This window comes from Peromyscus eremicus, chromosome 4, assembly GCF_949786415.1.
Source record: "Peromyscus eremicus chromosome 4, PerEre_H2_v1, whole genome shotgun sequence".
Lineage (NCBI taxonomy): Eukaryota > Metazoa > Chordata > Mammalia > Rodentia > Cricetidae > Peromyscus > Peromyscus eremicus.
Window position 1 is genome coordinate 120,915,136 of NC_081419.1, and position 20,771 is coordinate 120,935,906.

The window sequence follows — 20,771 nt, forward strand, 5'->3', positions numbered from 1 at the left end:
GCAGAGATCCACGGCCAAGTCCCAGGCAGAGCTCCAGGAGTCCAATCGACAAGAGAGAGGAGGGATTCTATGAGCAAGAGATATTGAGACCATGTTTGGATAAAGTACAGAGACAACTAGCCAAACTAGTGGAAACACATGAACTGTGAACCAATAGCTGAGGAGCCCTCATGGTACTGGACTAGGCCCTCTGGATAATTATTGCAATTTTTAATTCAAAAGTATTTACTAAATTTATTAAAAAAATGACTGCTCAACTGGGCTTGGTGGCACAATCCTATTATCCTAGTATTGAAGGAGGTAAGGCAGGAGGATTGCTGAAAGTTTACATTCAGCTTGGGCTACATGAGACCCTCAAAAAAAAGTACACTTCAAGAATATATATATATATATGTCCCTTGAGTTATTTCAAGCAAGTAGACCTAGGAAACAAGCAGGTATTTTGTCTGTCAGTATGTATTTCAAGCCCAAACTAGTGAAAACAGATGAAGATGGTCACTTCATACTGATTAAAGAACAATCATCAAAAGAATGTTAATATTCTAAACCCCGAATACAAGTGTATTCAGTTTGATAAAACAAGTACTGCTAGAGATAATGTCACGAATTAACCCCAGAAATTGACAGGTAATCCTGACAAAAATATCGGAATTAAATGACATCCTAGGTCAAATGTATTGAGCAGACATTTATAGGACATTCATTTCATCCTAACTGCAGAATACACATATTTCTTAGCAGAACGTAGAACTATTTCTGAAACAGACCATGTATAGTACACAAACCAAGTCTTAACAAATACAAGGAAATGGAAATAACTGCTTGTATTCTGTCTGATCTTGCTTGAATAAGACTATAAATCAGCAGTAAGAAAAATCCTAGAACATTCACAAACCTGTGGAGATTAAACAGCACACCATTGAACAATGACTGGGTCCTTGAAGACACTAAGAAGGAAATAAACATTCCTAGGTTAATTAAAAAAGAAAAAGAAAGAATACCCTTTGACTTTTTTGATTCTTAATGACATGCACACACAAAAATGCTCTTGCCTCTTAGGAAGGCATTACTCATTTTCTCCATCTGCCTTCTTCCTATTATCATCAAAGGATTAACTTTCCTTGAAAGAGTTGGATAAAATAAGCATTTACTCCTAGAGGGCTAACTTGAAATGTTACTCTGCATAAAAAGCAGCATTTTATAATTAATATAGAGTATTTAAATTGGGAAATGTAAAGATGAATTCAGTTTTGGAGATTTCAGTTAGTGTCAATGTAACAAGTCTAAGAAACTGACAAATCTTTGTCATGATGTGGTTGTTTGTATTTATAAGAAATTGGGTGCTTTATAACAGACAGTCTTGCCCTTTATCTTGCAATATGTCCAAGTATGTTTCAGTAATAACCTCTTTCTTAGAGCTACTCATTCATAAACTCATTTCAGATATTATAAGAGCCACACATCACACATTTAAGTTTATCACTTATAAATTATTTTTCATAAACATTGTGCCGGGATTATTTTTAGAATGTAGGTGCTTTCCTTTGTTGTAGCTTTATAAAAATAGGTCTTATTAGATGTAATTGCTTGACTGTGGTCTTACTCTTTTTTATTTAGACAGGAGAAATAGTCTTGGAGGTGATGTTTTGTTTGTGGGGAAACTTCACCCATTACGTGACTTCATTTTAGAGCTGTATCAGACAGGTTCCACAGAGGTACAGTATACAGTTTGTTTAATAATTAGGAACACGTGTGTGTGTGTGTGTGTGTGTGTGTGTGTGTGTGTGTGTGTGTGTGTGTAGCATTTAATTTACCCTTAACTTTCTGAAGTATAAAATTTTGTGACACTGAATGTATTTATGGTATTGTACAACTAGCATCACTGTTCATCTGTAGAACTTTACTGTTTACCGATTCAGAAATTCTGTGCCCCTTAGACAGTGTTAAACAACACCTCCCCATTCTGTGATCCCCCAGAGTCTTGTATTTACCTATCTCTGAGTCTGCTTATTCTTGGTACCTCATATAACTGGAATCCTCATTTTCTGCCTCATTTCACTTGGCATATTGAAAGTTCATCCTTGTCATAGGCATTACCAAAATGTCCTTTCTTTGTATGACTAAATGATGTTCAGCATGAAGCAAATGCGTAATCTGTTTATCAGCTCACCTGCTGATAGATCCTTGATTTGCTTGCACCTTCACCTTTGGCCCTGAGTAACAGTCCTCTGAACTTATATCCTCTTAAGAGAAGGTACACAAGTCTCGGATGCATCCTCGTGTACCATTCATTTATTAAATATAGGAATGCATTTTTCCACAGCCAATAGATGTACCACCTGAATTGTGTCATGGGATTCAAGGAAAGTTTTCTTTGGATGCAGAAGCCATTCTTCCAGATCAGTAAGTACCCGTTATGTATCATTGAGACAACTAGAAGGAAGCTTACTTAGGTTGTCCTTTTTGTCCAATGTGAAAATTATACTTATAACAAAATTCTGCTGGACTAAAATAAAGACATGGATTCCAAGCCCATCTGCAGCATTTAGTAACTTTGCTGCCTTCTGTGGGGGTTTCTTAGAGCCCAGAAGGAACTAAGCCACCTGCACAGTCACAGCTTTACCATATGCTACTACTATTCCAATGTCACTTGCTTTTTCCATTCTGTTTCTTGAACACACAAAATTGGAGTTTTCAGAGGCAAGATGTGGGATAAGAAGCAGAAAAGACAATTGAAATAAATAAGCCAGATTTTTAGATTAAAGTAACAGTAATATTCTTATTTCTTCTTGTTGGGTTTTGTAAAATACAGTTGTTTTATATTGAAATGTTATTTATGCTAATTTAGTATTTTAAATTCTTAAATAGACAAATAGTTATAGACAACATAAAAGTTCTTTACGATCCCCCTCTCCATCGTGTGTGTGTGTACACAAGTGTGTGCATATATTCACTTGTATAGAAACCTAGACAGCTATATTGGATACCTTCCTCATTTACTCTCTACCTTTTTATTTTTCTTTTCTTTTTTGAGACATGGTCTCTCTCTGATCCTGGAGCTGGCATATTGACTACACTGGCTGTCCAGCAAGTACTTGGGATCCTTCTGTCTCTACTTTCTCAGCCCTGGTATTACAAAGACAGGTTGCCATGCTCAGCTTTTTCCATGGTGCTGGGGTAGAGCTCTGGTCTTCATGCTTATATAGCACTTTATTGACTGAATCATTTCCCTAGCCCAACTTTGTAATTTTAAAGAATATAAAACAGTTCTGAGGCCAGAGTGTTTGGACACCTACTCGGGGCACATATTCCGGAGGGGACTTACTAATCACTAGAGTGTGTTGGATATTTCAAAGTGGCTACAGTATAGTATCATCCCAGTGAGTGGTAGTTTGTGAGAGAGATTGATGCAGACCCTTGAGACATTGTTACCACTTTTTTGTTAATCTGTTTAATGCTCTCTTGTGGTTTAGAGTTATGTTTCTCTGGTTACTAGTGAGATTAAAAATCTTATGGTTAATGACTATTTGGCCTTTCCTAAATTATTTATTTTCTTTTTAATCATGTGAGTTCTTGTCTGTGTGGGTATGTGCATGTGAGTGCACATATTTGTGGAGGCCAGAAAAGGGTGTCAGAGCCCCCTAGAGCTGGAACCATAGGAGGTTGTGAGCCTTCTAACATGGGTGCTGGCAACTGAACTTAGGTCCTTTAGAAGAGCGGTGTTCACTCTTAACTGCTGAACCCCTTTACCAGCTCCCATTCAACTTTTTTTTTTTTTTGGTTAATCTCTTCCTGCACCTTTAGGATTAATTGGGGAAGGGGGAGTATCTCTTGTTCACAGATGTTAATATAAACTCTTGATCCATAATTGTTTTCACTTTTAATAAAGAGTCATCTTATATATTGTTTTTGTTAGTGCAGTTTAATGATTTATTTTTTTCAAAAGCCTCACAAACAGCGTGTCTTACTTGCTCAAAGAGTTTCCCTATGCACACTGGTGATTCTTCTGTTTCCCTTTAGAACAGTATGTTCCCCTGTGCCCATGTTACGGGACCTGACACAGAACACTGCAGTCAGGTAAGTTTTCTAGAATTCAGAGTCTTTGCTCAGGGCACAGCTTCACATTTACAAGTGAATTTTAACAGATCTCTAATTTACAAGGAAATAGCAGTGTTAATTCACCAGTTCTTGGAGATTGAGAGTCCTTGTGTTGCAGACCTCAGAGCAGAGCCTCTTGACTTTAAATTATGTATATTGTTAAGGTTACTGATTTAACAAGCATGCTTATCTGTTTTCTGGTTTCCCCTGACAACCTCTGATTCTTCCAGGATTAGGAAAGTGGGAGGTAGAATGGGGTTTGTGGGTAGCATGCTATACAGAAGCAGACAGACCTTTATGCCCCAGTGGCTCACACTGCTTCACTGTTATTGTAATTATTGCTATAATTGTGGTCTTGCAGAATTAAAAAACAAAAATATTGTGTAGCATATTTTCTTAAGATTAGTTGGAAAATTTATCCCTCACTTCAGCATCTTCTGTTGAGTTACAAAAAAAGAGAAAGGAATGTAACTGTTGCAAATAAAAGTGTATAGCAACACACTGCTTCTCTGTGTGATATAATTGCAACTCTGGGTGCCAGAGTTTATGCTGTCATCATTTTTGGCAGTGTTCAGGCAAGACTAAAGCAAACACATTTAAGAATTTGGTAAATACCTGATAATTCTAAGTCTTTCTCTTTGACTCATTGTTAAAATTGCTCATACTTTCAGGAGATACTTTAGATTTCACTTAAATTTCTCATTGCAAAATATAACCAGTTTATTTCCTGGCTTAAATGGATCTAGTTAGTAGCTAATTGCTGTTCTAGAAGGGCTTTTTTGTTTTGTTTTGTTTTGTTTTGCTGTTCATCTTTGTATGTGGTTTGTCCTGACTCTGTCTTTTGTTAAGAGTGAAGTGTAGATTTTAAAGCCGTGCTCGTAAGCCCATCCCAAACAATCTGGCTTTGCCACATTAAGTGTGGACGTTGCATTAACCTGTGGGGTCTCTGCCTCACACTGGTGCTTCAGGCCAGTTAATTACACCAGTTCTCTTTTTGAATTGTCACATTTTTGTTTGTACTCCTTGAGTTTTCTGCATTTTTCAAAGGCTTTACTACCTACCCCTCTAGAAATAGTTAATTCTACTCAAGTTTCTAATTATGATAGAGAAGTTTGCCCAAAGGAGAGTTACAGATCAGTGGAGAAGTCCTGAAGTATTTTTTGGGTGATAGATGATGATGTTGCTGGCTTATTGTTTCTGAACCTGTAATGTTTGATACCTAATGTGTCTGCTGTTCTCACCAAGTTTACAAAATAAATCTAAGTTCTAGGCACATATTCAACTATATGTTGAAACTTTTAACTTCAAACATGGACTTTTTGAGACAATTTTCTAGAGTTTTGTGGAAAACTTGAGCTAATTTTTATTTTACAGTGTAATTTTCAGCATTTTCTCTGAGAGATGATGTTGAGGCCAAGATCCAGCTTTTTGTAAGTGTGTGTGTGTGTACACAATGTGTGTACAAGTTGTATATTCCAATTATAATTGTTTTATAAATGAAGATAAAAAAATAGAACCTTCCAGTCATTTATTTTGACTTTTTTCATACTTTCCCTCAGCCAGCATCTCCTTCTATTCTTGAGAAATTCTTTCCTCAGATTGACTTTGGATTGGTTCCTGTCACCTCTGGTCTTATCTCCCAAGGTTATAAAAGACTGTAAACACATAGAACCAGTGTCCTGGGAGATCTTTTATTTCTTTCATACTGATTTCCTAAGCCATTTGGTGTGTTAGTAGCTTACCTTTGATGTTCATTTAATTGTCCTCATTTTGTTTTTGTTTTTGTTTTCACTATTTTAATTTGTTTGGGTAGTGTTTTTTCTAATAATCTGCTAACTCCTGTTGTTTTATCTTCAGCACAGTGGCTGAACCTTAATCTATTGCTGTTTCAGCCAGCAATTGCAACTCTGCAGTTAGCGGCCTGCTTCTCTAACAGCAGAGCAGCCTGGCTGCTCAGGCTGTAGCCTGGCGGGAATTCTGTTCCCACAGGCACCTGCACTGTCACTGCCGCTAACAGTAGCTTTAACTAAATTTCTATCGTTCTATTTATAAATAAGACTCAAGATTCTAAGCTGGGGTGAAAACCTGCAAGCTCAGAGAGGCTGAGTAGCAGCTAGCTACCTCTCTGTCTTTGCTGGTGTCTCTGAAAGACCTGTGCTTCTGTTCCACCAAATAAGAAAAGGCCACATCATTCCAACTTCCTGTGTCTCTATCTCTCCCAGTGTCCCTCTGATGCTCTATGATTACTTTCACTAACTAGTTGCGAATTCAGCCTCCTAACTCAAGGTTAACTTTATTTAATCAATGCAAACGCAAACTCAGGGTTCACAGTGTGATTGGGTATCCCCCAACAAACTCTAAATATATAAATCATTCTATATATGATTTAAATTATAGAAAAGTACAGAGCAGCAGCACAATTGCCTCTTTTCTTGGAGGGGCAGGAGGCGTGTACACACACTCCACACGTACTTTCCAGGCCGGTCATGATTTAGAGCAGTGGTTCTTAACCTTCCTAATGCTGCGGCCCTGTAATACAGTTTCTTGTGTTGTGTGACCCCCAGCCATAAAATTATTTTCATTGCTACTTCATAATTGTAATTTTGCCACTGTTATAAATCATAATGTGGATATCAGCTATGCGACTCCTGTGAAAGGGTCATTGGTTCTGTGGCCTCAATCTCTGCTTTCTTAAGGTTACCTCCTTGCCATTCTGGCTGGCCCTTTCAACATCACTTTGACCTTTTTGCCTTCCTTTCAGTGTTTGAAATATTCTTGCTTTTTGCTTGTTTTCTGTTAAAACAGTATATAACTTGCATAATTTTATATATGACATTTTCAGTATGACTTGTTTTTCTTCAAAGAGGTGTCTTTCAAACTTGCTCTGATCACCTTTGAATGAATTCATCTCTTCAGGACATTTTGTTTTGTTTTTGTTTTTTAATTGGATTGTGTGTAAATGGAATTTTAAATGTAATGATTACCACAGTATTTATAAGGCTCACAGCTGGCAGATAGGTAACTAAGAATCAAAAACTTGAAGGAAGTGGGATACATGCACTCAACAGAAGATCTGATGGTGGAAAACACTTGGGAGGATTTGACTTCTAGGACACTGAACTGGTTAACCTCTCCTGATAGAAGTCACAATTCTATAAACTCTTTAAGTGGTTTAAAATGTCAAGTATATGGATCATAAAAACTCCCCTGCAAAAACAGTTTGTATTGGCATGCTGGTTTAGCATTAATCACAGAGTGTATAGGGAAAGGTAGAGTAAAAATGAAGCTTGCTGTTTGGAGTTTTCTCCTTGCTCTGAGAAACATGTTACCATTCTCAGACAGTAGTGTTGAAATAGCACTTGTCAGAATAATTCTTTTTAATTTTAAAATTTGTTATTAGGCATACAGGTACATGTGCACGCACACACAGCACATGTGACTGTCAGTGGATGACTTTGTGGAATTGGTTCTTTCCTTCCACCTTTTTGTGGGTTCCAGAGATTAAATTGGGTAGCCAGGTTTGTGCAGTAAGTGTCTTTACCCTTTTTACCATCTTGACAGCTCCTCAGAATATATTTGAAAATGAACTAAGTCAAAATGATGTTGAGTGAGTCAGCACTGTTACATCTGTTTGGAAAAAGCAGGTGAAAATATTCTCAGGTGCACAGAGTTGTATGGAATAATGTAAAATCTGAACATGGTTCTCTGGCCTCAGCCGAACAGTCTACTGAGTTCATAGGCTGCTCTGGTCTAGGAGCTTTTGTTTAAGGCTTTGGGGCAAGTGCTGTAGAGATATAACCCTTCTGCTATAGCCATTCTGTTGTTGACTTGCCTCTTCCTTGGACTTCTGAGAGGGGCAGCGTGCTTCTCTCCTGTTTTCAGTGTTGCTGCTTCCTCTCCCGGATAAATTCTACTTGCACACTAGTCCCTGTTTCTGGTCTCGGAGATTGGGGCTCGTCTTCTGTATGTTTCCCTTCGGTGCTCCACCTGGACACCTACCTACAAGATAATAAACCCGAGAATGCTGAAGGGATGGCAAATGTATGGACCTGTATCAAAGATTATCCTTAGCCAGAGATATCTCAGCAGGTGAAGATGCCAGCTGCCAAACCTGGTAGCCTGAGTTCAATGTCTGAAGTGCACATAGTGGAAGTAGAGAACCAGGTAACCCTACGAGCTGTCTCTGACCTTCACGCTTGTGCCACGGCATGTGTGTCCCCCTGCACAAATAGATAAGTAAATGAAGAGGGAAAGTGTTTTTTAAAAGGCTTTTGAACTTTAATCAATTTTTTTCCCTTTGGATCTTTGCCTAGTGGGTTTTTGCGTTAGGGAATAAGTTTGTGTTGTGGCTGATATTACAGCATTGGAAAGTACGTTTCAAAAAAAAACCATGAAAATACTTTTGTACACATTTTTAGGAATGATTTAAAAATTCCAAAAGTCTTTAACTTTAGAAGACTATCTATATTATGTTTTCAGATATCTAAAGAAAAAGAATGATTTAGTCTTTAAGATAAGTAAATCTTTGTCCCCTGAATTAGAATGTCCAAATTTATTTTTAGATACTTTTCTTTCTCTAAGTGATTTGTATAATATCTTACATATAAAAATTATTGTTTGGGTGCGGTTCTGAGGGAAGCTTTGGGAATTATTTCGCCTATTGGCTTGAAGTTTTTTTTCCCTTTCAGAGCATGAGCATGGAAAACTGGAAATTTTAGACAGTTAAAGGAATGGTGCATGAAGTCAACTGCATATGTGGATGAATGAGTGAATTTGTTTTCCCAGATGTTAGTTTCAGCTCTTATGAAATCTCTTCATTGTTACCTAGGCATGCTAGTGTGAGCCTTTAATCACAGCAGATTTCTGAGTTTGAGGCCAGCCTGGTTTACATAGCCAGAGGAGATAATCTTTGGCACCCTGGGACTAGTTCCTTTTCTGGGAGCTTGTTATTTTGCTGGTCTTGTTCATTTTCTTAGTTTCAGATCATTCTGTATGTGACTTTCTGATAGATCATCCTCTCAATCTGTCATCTGAACTTGAACATGCCCTTTGAAGGCTCTTGCCTAAACTGTCTGTGCCTACTCCAGGTGAGAATAAAGTCTTGAGAATTTAAGGCATTTGTTGTATGCACCTGTAGAACTAGCTTTGTGTCTTCCTTGGGAGAATATAGTAAGTGCTCAGATCATTTTTGTAGAGTTTACAGTTCTCTCAGATCCCTAATGAAGAGGGCTACTTCAATTAAATTGAGTTTTTCTTTGTTTTTAGGAAGAAGACCATGTCTTTGTTCCCTTTAAAAATCTCTCTTTGATTTTTCTAAGACAAGGTTTCTCTGTGTAGCCCTGGCTGTCCAGAAACTCACTCTGTAGACCAGGCTGGCCTCGAATTCAGAGATCCACCTGCCTTTGCCTCCCAAGTGCTGCGGTTAAAGGTGTGTGCCACCACCGCCTGGCTAATGGTTCCATTTCTTGAGCCTGGGCCATCTTTATAGCTTTTTGTATATCTTTGCACATTTTTTTGTCAGTATCATATAATTTTAATAAAGATATCTTTTACTTTCTTAGTTTAATGTATTCGTAGTTTTTTTTCTACCTTTAAAATGTTGAATATGGGAATGAGACTGCCTCTAAAAAAGTGTTTTTATGTGTATGTGCTCCATGTTTGTGGATATTAGAAACCAAAGTTGGATTCCCTGGAACTAAAATTACAAGTGGTTATGAGCTGCCTGGTGTGGATACAGGTCCTCTGCAAGAGCAGCAAGTGCCTTTAATTGCTGAGCTAGTTCTTTAGACCCACTAGTTAGACTACTTTTTAAAAATTTGCCTTCCAGCCCCTTTGTTAGTAATGGGGTGAAATGCTTCTCTCTGTCTCTCTGTCTCTCTCTGTGTGTCTCTCTCTCTCTCTCTCTCTCTCTCTCTCTCTGTGTGTGTGTGTGTGTGTGTGTGTGTGTGTGTGTGTGTGTGTGTGCTGATTTTTGTATCCTTTAACTTTACTAAATTTATCAATTCCATTGGGTTTTGGTAGTCCTCAGGGGATTCTGTATATAAGAGCATATAATCTGACAACAGTAAATTGGCTCCTTCGCTCTTTTGTTTCACTCTGGATGTCCTCTATCTCTTTGTCTTACCTAGTTACCCTGACAAAATTATGTTAGATAGGAGTGGTGAATATAAAACTTTTGTAGCCGGGCGGTGGTGGCGCATGCCTTTAATCCCAGCACTCGGGAGACAGAGCCAGCCAGATCTCTGTGAGTTCGAGGCCAGCCTGGGCTACAGAGTGAGTTCTGGGACAGGCACCAAAACTACACTGAGAAACCCTGTCTCGAAAAACAAAAACAAAAACAAAAACAAAAAAGACTTGTATTGTTCCATGTTTCGGGAAACAATTTCAACCTTTTCCTATTAAAGCTTAAAATTGATTGTGCTTTTTCACATATAGCCTTTGTTATATTGACACATTTTCCTTCTATGCCTAACTTATTCAGGGTTTTTATCATGAAAGAATGTTGTATTTTGCCCAGCAGTGGTGGTTCATGCTTTTAATCTCAGCACTTGGGAGGCAGAGGCAGGCAGATCTCTGTGAGTTCCAGTTTGAGGCCAACCTGGTCTACAAAGTGAGTTCCAGGACAACCAGGGCTGTTGCACAGAGAAACCCTGTCTCGAAAAAAACAAACAAAGGGAATGTTGGTTTTATTGGGTGCTTTTATTAAGAGGAGCATATGGTTTTGCCTTCCCCTTTAATTATGTTACTTTAATTACATTACATCCACTTCCATCACATTAGTGTAATGCTGCTTAGTTACTTTTCTCATTGCTGTGACAGGGTCCCTGAAACAGCTTAAGAGAGGATAAATTATTTTGGCTTACAGCTTTAAATGGTTTGGGCCATAGTTGTTTGGTCTCACAAACGTGGGCAGAGCACTATGATGATGGAAATGTGTGGGAGAGGAGAGTTGTTTTTCTTCATTACTAACCAGGAAACAGAATGTGGCAGGAAGAGGCCATAAATAATACACTCAGTAGATCTGCTCCTAGTGACCTACTTCCTCCAGGTAGGCCACCTCCTGGTTTTTACAACTAACATTCAAATCATGAGCATGTGGGAGACATTACACATTCAAACCATATACCAAAGACACTACTTTCACTGACTTGTGAAAATGCCCTTACATCTCCGGGATAAATCTTACTTACTCGTGGTGTTTGATCTTTTTGATGTGCTATCAGATTGGGTTTGACAGGATTTTGATGGTAATCTTTACATATGTGTTCATCAGAAATATTGGTCTATATGTTTCTTTTTGGTTATTATGCCATTTGTATGGTTTGGTATCTCGATAATGCTAACCTCATAGAATGAGTTTGGCACAGTCTCTTTTTTTGGTCCTTTGGAATAGTTTGAGAAAGACAGTTTTAATTCTTCAGGTGTTTTATAGATTTCAGCAATTTCTTTTTCTGCCATATCATAACTAGTTTTACTGTACCTCAGACTGCAGCCCCTAGGGTGTTTTCCTTGGTTCCCAATTAAAAGAATTCTCTTATCCCTTTCCCCCATTCATGCATACCTTTGTTTATGGAAGGCAAGTGCACACAGCTTTAATTTGGCATCTTTTCTATGGCATCTTGTTTCATATCTACTTTCTTGTTTATAAAACAATTATGACAGAGGAACCCTGTCTCAAAAAAACAAAAACTGTGAAACGTTCTTTATTTCTGGTTTTAGAAGAGAAGACAGGGTTGGTGCCTAATCAGTCTGTGTACAGACGGCCACCCTGATGTGTGTGTAATGGACAACCTAGCAGATTGGAAACCTACTGAATGAAACAAGATAGCTGCTATGAGGCAGTACTTGAGAACATATAGAGCTAGTTTTCTTTCTTGGTATTTCCAAAGCCCTAGTGACCCCAAATACATCATTTCCGTGTTCTTTCCAAGACTGAACATTTCACTGCTGTTCCTGTCTTGCCCTCTCTCTGCCACCTTGCCCAGCAAGGACACCAGGAATAAAGATAGTTGTTGCAAGTAAGAAGTGAGATGGAAGATGAACCAGTCATCTAAACGAAGTATTGTTCAGTAGTTCCTTGTGCTCATGCTACTTTTTATTGTACTTGTGATGTGTGTACTTAAAATATACAGTTAAGTCTCACTGTAGTAAATTTTTCAGTATGGACCCTAGTTATAAAAAGGATAATATTGAACAAGAAAGAAAATAATTAGCTGCCTCAAAATGTCAACCTTTTCAGTAAAATTTTTTTGTTTTGTTTTGTTTTTTGAGATAGTATTTCTCTGTGTAACAGTTCTGGCTGTCCTGGAACTCACTTTATAGATCAGGCTGGCCTTGAATCACAGAGATCAGCCTGTCTCTGCCTCCCAAGTGCTGGGATTAAAGGTATGCACCACCACCACAAGGCAAAAGTTTTTAATGGATTATAGTAATTAATTGTAATTATTAGAGTAATTTGGGAAATATTAAAAAAAATAGGATTGACAGGGTGAAAATCATTACACAAAGAAAATAACAAATAATTACTGAAACGTATGTTTGGTCTATTGTGCATATACTTTACACATGTCATTTTTTGTTACTAAGTTTTTTACCTGTCTCCTGAGGATTTCATTTGTTGGATGAACCTTGGCTTCTTTAACAAGTTATAATACTATTCACACATTCAGATTATAACTTACAACATGGTGAATAAGGGTGTCATAAGCTTTCTTGAGTATAACCCTGATGCATAACTAAACTCCTAGAATGGCTTTTCCTGAGTCAGGAGGAAGACTCGGACATACATCTAACAATTTAGGGCCTAGATATATATATATATATATATATATATATATATATATATATATATATATATATATATATATATATACTACCACCACCAAAAAGGGCATTTGATTGAGCTCCTCAGTATATCTTTAATTGTTAACCAAGATTTTATTAAAGCAGGGTGTGAGATTCCAGCTATGATGTTTAGTGAAGCTCTTAGTGTTTGTTTTCCCCTGTAAGTTGCTATTTTAGTTAGGGTTTCCATTGCTGCGATGAAACACTATGAGCAAAGCAACTTGGGGAGGAAAGGGTTTATTTATTTTACACTTTTATATCATTGTTCATCATCAAAGGAAGTCAGGACAGGAATTCAAAAAGGGCAGAAACCTGGATGCAGAGACCATGGAGGGGTGCTGCTTTCTGGCTTGTTCTTTATGATTTACTCAGCCCGATTTCTTATAGAACCCAGGACCACTAGCTCAATGGTGACACTACCCACAATGGGCTGGGCCCTCCCTTATCAGTCACTAATTAAGAAAATGACTTAACAGGCTTGCCCACAGCCTGATCTTATGGAGGCATTTTCTTGATTGAGGTTCCCTCCTCACAGAAAACTCTAGCTTATGTCAAGTTGGCATGAAACTAGCCAGCACAGTTGCTTAGCTATATGTGTACACATTTTATTTTTAGATTTTGTTATAAACTTCCTCACCTTTTCCAGTTCTGTACTAGAAATTTTCAAAATTTGGGATAATGTGTATCATTTTTTCTGTGGTCATTTACAGTTATCTAGAACTTGGTTCTTTCTATAGAGAAAGTTACCTGAAGACAATATATTAGAGATCAGAGGTAGTTTGGTAAGAAAGATATTAACCATTTGACAGTCATTATCTAAGATAATAATTTGGACAGTTTTGAATTTTAGTTTCTCTGTTTAACATAAAAAGTATCTTTGTATGTAGGGCAGTGGCCCACGCCTTTAATCCCAGCACTCGGGAGGCAGAGCCAGGCGGATCTCTGTGAGCTCGAGGCCAGCCTGGACTACAGAGTGAGTTCCAGAAAAGGCATAAAGCTACACAGAGAAACTCTGTCTCGAAACCCCCCCCCCAAAAAAAGTATCTTTTGTTTACTTGATAATTAAAACCAATGACACAATCATTTTAAAATTTTCGTTGTTCTCTTTCAGTATTAATTTTAAAGATCCACAGTTTGCTGAAGATTATGTTTTTAAAGCTGTAATGCTTCCAGGAGCAAGGTAACAACAGTAAACTACCTACTTAGATTTGTGCTTTGTTATAGCGTCCATCCCTGTATCCTAAAATAGTGTATTTTTAAATGTCCAGGAAGCCAGCAGCAGTTCTAAAACCTGGTGATTGGGAAAAATCCAGCAATGGGCGGCAGTGGAAACCCCAGCTTGGCTTTAATCGGGATCGGCGGCCTGTTCATCTGGACCAGGCAGCCTTTAGAACTTTAGGGTGAGTTTTACAATTCCTGTTTATATATTATGGTTTTTTTTTTCCCCCTGAGTCATTCTGAAACAAGTCAGTAATTCTGCCACAGATACTTAAGTGACTATACAGTACAACAATTTTGTATCTATATTAGTAATTTTGATAATCTACCCCCATCCCTTTGTTTGTGTTGTTTTTTGTTTTTGTTTGTTTGTTTGTTTTTTGTGGGATAGGACCTTTCTGGCTCTCTGGTCTGGAACTCCCTATGTAGACCAAGCTGACCTCATTCACAGAGATCTGCCTGCCTCTGTCTTCAGAGTGCTGGGATTAACCTTTCTTCACTTTAGATGTTCACATCTGTATTTCTTAATATATTGCTTTTTTTATTGCATGAAGAGTCTATTCTCTTAATAGGTTTTTCTAGTTTTCTAACAGACAAAGGAATGAAATATTGTTTTTTTGTTGTTGTTGTTTTTTTCGAGACAGGGTTTCTCTGTGTAGCTTTGCGCCTTTCCTGGAACTCACTTGGTAGTCCAGGCTGGCCTTGAACTCACAGAGATCCGCCTGGCTCTGCCTCCCGAGTGCTGGGATTAAAGGCGTGCGCCACCACCGCCCGTCGAAATATTGTTTTTAATATCAATGAGGTTTGCATTTGTCATGTATCATTACAACCGAGTATCTTTATGAAGTATTAACTAATATATTAGTACATAAAGACACCAGGCTCTTAAAGTTTTGTTTTCCTTTGCTTAAAAGCTGGTATCTCACTGTAGTTTGAATTGACATTTCCAAGCCAGCTAAGATAATTTTTATTTGATCATCTATATTTCCTTTATACATTTGTGGTTTTTATCTTTTACTCTTATTTGATGTCAGATTGTCTTTTTTCCTAGTGATAGAAGAAGCTATATTTAGAGGACTTTGAAACAATGATAGTTAAGGCTGGGATAAAATGAATGGTGATGGCTGGGTGGTGGCACACACCTTTAATCCCAGCACTCAGGAGGCAGAGGCGGGTGGATCTCTGTGAGTTCCGAGACCAGCCTGGTCTACAGAGTGAGTTCCAGGACAGCCAGAGCTACACAGAGAAACGTTGTCTCAAAAAAACTTTAAACAAACAAAGAAAAAAAATGATGCTCTGAGTGGGTGTGGTAGCATATGCCTATAATACCTGCAAGGTTAAGACAAGATCACAAGTTGGAAGCCAACCTGGGCTGCAAAGTGAGACCCTATCTCAGAAAAAGCAACTTGTTGGAGGAAATGTTAATAACTCGTAGTTCAGGAATTAAAATTATAACTCATTAATAGGTATTTTTGATATTAATGAGATGTCAAAAGAAAAATAGTGGCTTAGAGGTTAAACGTAAAACTTAGTCTGTTTTTTTGAAGTTTCTTCCTATATTTATAAAAGTTACACTGCTGTACATCTAAGTTTCCTAATATGTAAAGTGGACAGTAATTATGCCTGCCTTATGAAATGGTGATAGCGTCAACACTGAAAATGTCAGCTAATACTGTCACTGTTTGGAAACTCTTTGTTCTTGGTAATTAAAGAAACAACTTTAGAATAGACGAGTAAGATTTTTGTATCATTTTTAATCTTTTAGAAGGCAACATTGAAGTACTTTTAGGTAGAGTTCCTAGTTTCAAAGACAATATTTTATGTAAATTCTTATTATTTGGAACTTGAGAAAATAGTTTTAAAGGAACATAGCTGTACACCTAACTATGTCTTGTTCATCAGAACCTGTAATCTAGCACTAAATGAGAGGAAAGTTTCAGTAACATAGTGAAGTAGTCTAGATTGCATGTTATAATTACTAAGAGTAAAGAAAGATACAGGGCAGTGTTTGATTTGGTAAATTGAAATAGCAACATACAGAATAGTAATTAGTAGTGACATTAACAGAACAGATCATTGAGAAAAAAAGCTTATGCATACAGATTTGTTGCCTTTTACATAAGTAATTAGATGTTTAGAGGATTATGACCATCTTGATGTGGCAGATGAACATTTGCTATTACTATTACCATGTGTACAGTTTTGAACATTAGTTATGAACCTTATTTTTATATTAATCAGTTCTAAAATAAAGAGGCAACACTAGTGTTTGATTTGTTAGCTTCATGTGTTAATATATCTTTGTGTATCTCTCTCAACCCTTTTTCTTATGTGGGGTCTCTTTGACAGCCATGTTATGCCGAGAGGCTCGGGGACTGGTGTTTACAGCAGCACTGCACCGCCACCTGCCACTTACCAGGGCAGCCTATACAGGCCGCTGTTGAGAGGGCAAGCGCAGATTCCAAAACTTATGTCAAGTAAGTTTTTACTGATGGCTTACTTTACATTCTAAATGAAATAGGACAGCACAGGCTGGTTCTCATCCTCATTGCCAAAAAGATTGGTTGTTTCGATGGAGAAATAGAATTAAACATTGCTAGAAGAGTTGTAAGAGAACACTGTATAAAAAATGTTTCAGATACTTTCTCTCATTTATATTTAGCTAATTAAGTAAGGTGAACTGAATTTCTTCCTTTTCTTGATTTTATAAACCTATTTCTTAGTTCACGGTGCAGATACTTAGTTGATGGATGTTTATCCATTAATACAAATACTTTAAGAGTTGAAATAGTGATCATTTAGATGTTGAAGGGCAAAAGTATTCCTGTCTTGGCCCAAATTGTATGTTAGCTCTACCTAACATGAGCCAGGCATTGCTTTGGGTGGTAGTATTTCTCATCTGAGAGAACCTTGGCCTTTCTTTCACTTCTCAACACCGTGTTAGGCACAGTTTAGAATGTCAGCCACAAAAGAAGTAAGATAATATTTTGATTGCCATAGTAATGATAGAAAACAGTTGAGTGCTTAGGTTTCCCACTGAATTTAACTTCATTCCCATTTAATGTCTTGTCTTGTTTTGTTGAGCTCCATGGCTCTGCTCTTTCACCATGAAAATACAGATCAGGCACCAGGTTCTCTACACTACCTTAATAAGGCCTTTACTTTTCCATTCCTGGTTATGTGGTTGCTATCCAACCAGACAAAGGTAGCAGTGTGGGGACAACAGTTTGGCTTTGGCAAAAGGCTAGCATTTGTTAATTTGGAGGTGCAATAACGCTTAAAATCTGTTTTTTGAATATTTGTAATATTTTACAAAAATTAATTTCAAAAGAAGGATGGGAGCAGGGGGTATGGCTTAACAGTAGATCCTTATCTTGCTTGTCAGGCTCCTGTGTTTGACCTCTGCTACCACGTGGAATAAAAAGAATGCTGTTGTAGTGCAAAGAACTCAGAAATCTTTAAACTTTGCTCCCTCCTTCCCTCCACTTCTCCTTCCTCCCATCTCAATTGCTTTTTTGTTACTGTTGTTTCTTGTTTTGGAGATAAGGCTTTGTTTGGCAGTATGTAGCCCTGGTTGGTCTCAGAATTACAGAAATTCTGCATTAGCCTTCTGAGTGCTGGGACAACAGGCTTGAATCTGCCACACCAGACTTAAGCCATCCTTTCTTGATCCAAATTGTATCTCAGTACTATATACCATAGAGCTAGGCATTGGCTTTAGGTGGGTATGCTAGGTAGTTATTAAAGTGCCAGGTAAAGTTGGTGATTGTTACAACATGTCTACAGGCTCTGTGCTTATCACAGTTGTGTGGGTTTTTTTGTTTGTTTGTTTTGTTTTGTTTTGTTTTTGTTTTTCGAGGCAGAGTTTCTCTGTGTAGCTTTGCGCCTTCCCTGGATCTCGCTCTGTAGACCAGGCTGGCCTCGAACTCACAAAGACCCACTTATCACAGTTTTAATGCCAGTTGATTTACAAATCAATTTCTAACTTGAAGCACAGATTTTATGGATGTAGTATCTAAGAAGAAATAAGATCTGAAGGTCTCAGTTTTTCAGGGCCCACTTGTTGTCAGTACGCTATCTAATGCTGTGGCTTTGCTGTGTTATATGACTTACTGAAATTGAGTACAATGTCATAGCTCACTGTCAGGGAAACTCTGTACCTCCATACTTTTTTTTTTTTTAAGGTTTTTATTTTTGTGTCTGTGTGTTTGTGTGCATGCCACATGTATATGTATGCCACATGTGTGCAGGTGCTGCAGAGACCAGAGAGGTCATCAGAATTCCCGGAGATGGAATTAACAGGTGGTTGTGAACTACCTGACATGAGTGCTGTAAATGAGTACTCTTAACTGCTGCCTTCTCTCCAATGCCTCATTCTATTTGTGTGTGTGTGTGTGTGTGTGTGTGTGTGTGTGTTACAGAGGGGTGCAGTTTAGTGAATCCATGGCAATCTATGTAGTGCAATAGCTGAGTAACTACTTGCTTCTAATATCTAGCAGATGACATTTCTGAGTGTTTCCTTATCTTTGTTATTAATGCCTGCCATGTGCAATAGAGGAGTCTAATGAGTTTGAAAGAACTCTCTGTACCCTGAGATTTTGCTAGGAAGCAGTGAGAGCATGTCCAGGTCATTTTCAAAGCCAGCTCTTTATTGACACATTCCTTTTCGGTTCTCTTTTTCTTATGGCTCTTAACCATTTATTTCTGTCTATAATTGTACCACATAAGAAAAAGAATTGAGACGCAGAAACGCTACAGCCAGTGTAATCTTAGTTTAGCTACTATTTCTCAAGAAGATAGTTATCAGGATTCTTAAGTACTGCATGGTATATACTTCTACAGAACTAAAGAGGCTTGAGCAGCAAAGGTAAAAGTGTCTGCTGACCATTAAGAGGCTCCTTCCATCCCGTGTTCATGAAATGCCTAAGGCAGGACAACTTAAAAGATTTTTGTTCTTTCATTTGTTTTTCTTTTGTTTTTTTGAGACAGTGTTTCTTTGTGTAGCCCTGACTGTCCTGGAACTCACTCTGTAGAGGCTGAGTAAACTAACCAGGATTTAGTCACGAGGGATCTACCCTGGTGAGCTTAGCCTAACCCCAATCACTTCTTTTTCTCCCTATCATTCTCCCCTCATACCCTCTCCTTTCCTTTTTTTTTTTTTGACAAGATCTTAATATGTTGTACAGGTTTCCCTTGAACTTTTGGCCTAAAGTAATCCTACTTCAGTGCCTTAAGTAGTAGCCTGGGACCCTTAATACCTCACAGTGAGAATCATATTTCAACATATGATCCTTGAGGGACACTTAAACCATAACTAACCCAAAGCATTATGTTCCTAAGTTGTAACAGCCTACTTCCACTGTGGTCTATTTAGATATTGTCTGGTAGATACTTAACCTTTAACTTTTCTTTTTACTCAGTTTATTTTAAATTCATAAGTTATATCACTATTATAACATGGGTTGGATGTATCCTTTTAAAAAATGTACATCAGGAGCTGGAAAGATGGCTCAGTGATTAAGAACAATGGTTGTTCTTCCAGAGGACCCAGGTTCAAGTCCCAGCACCTAGGTGGTGGCTCACAGCCATCAGTAATTCCAGTTCCAGGGGATCTGACATTATCTTCTGGCCTTTGAGTGTACTGCATGCACATGGTAGACAGACATGTGCAAGCAAACATCCATAACAGATAAATAAAAATAAATCTGAAAACACATACACACACTCCAAAATAAAGGCCTAATTTGTGACTACCAAAAATCAGTTGCACTGGACATAGTACACATCTCTAATCCCAGCACCATTTGGGAGGCTAAGGTAGGAGGAGGATTCCACAAATTTGAGACCAGACTGGGCAACAGAGGCAGACCCTGTCTCAAAAAACCAACCCCCCCCCCCCAAACAATAACACAGTCCAACATATCTGTGGTGGTTTGAAAGTAAATGGCCTCCAAAAGGAGTGGCACTGTTAGGAGGTGTGGCTGTGTTGGAGTAGGTATGGCCTTGTTGGAGGAATTATATCACTGTGGAGGCAGGCTTTGAGATCTCATATATATGCTCAAGGCACACCCAGTGTCTCAGATCACTTCCTGTTGCCTGCCTATCAAGTTATAGGAAATCTCATTTCTGGTACCATGTCTTCCTGTATGCCACCATGTAGCACCGTGATGATAATGGACTAAACCTCTGAAAATGTAAGTCAGCCACAATTAATTGTTTTTCCTTTATAAGAATTGCCGTGGTCATAGTGTGTTTTCAAGCAATAGAAACCCTAACTAAGACAACATCCGTCTTTGGGAAATGCTGCCCTAGGTCAGTGGTACTTGACTTAACAGGAGCCCATAACCTGTAGAAGAAAATCACTCACTATAAATTTGAAACTTGAAAGTTTGGTCAGAAACTTTTTTTATTTTAGTAAATTTGAAAACGAAACCACGTTTATCTTACAAAAAATGTTTTTAGCGCCATAATCATTCTCTGTAATATGGTGTAAAATACATTGAAGATGAACCATTCGGCCAAACTGCCACTTTCTTATGGTTGGTCTTTAGTTCGCCTTTAATGTGACAGTTTGGGGCTGTAATTGTTTGTTTATTGATAACTTGTTGGAG

The 20,771-nt window shown here is 38.0% G+C and overlaps 1 protein-coding gene across 3 annotated transcripts in view; it reads left to right on the plus strand.

Annotated features, from left to right (window-relative positions):
• Xrn2 (5'-3' exoribonuclease 2) overlaps window positions 1-20,771 on the plus strand; it is an 80,134-nt gene that overhangs the window by 46,282 nt on the left and 13,081 nt on the right. For all 3 annotated transcript variants that reach the window (XM_059261574.1, XM_059261573.1, XM_059261575.1), the window contains 6 exons: window positions 1,618-1,715; window positions 2,324-2,403; window positions 4,021-4,077; window positions 14,054-14,122; window positions 14,211-14,342; window positions 16,510-16,637. In XM_059261574.1, the coding sequence (XP_059117557.1) occupies window positions 1,618-1,715; window positions 2,324-2,403; window positions 4,021-4,077; window positions 14,054-14,122; window positions 14,211-14,342; window positions 16,510-16,637 (564 nt within the window). The remainder of the gene's footprint in view (window positions 1-1,617; window positions 1,716-2,323; window positions 2,404-4,020; window positions 4,078-14,053; window positions 14,123-14,210; window positions 14,343-16,509; window positions 16,638-20,771) is intronic.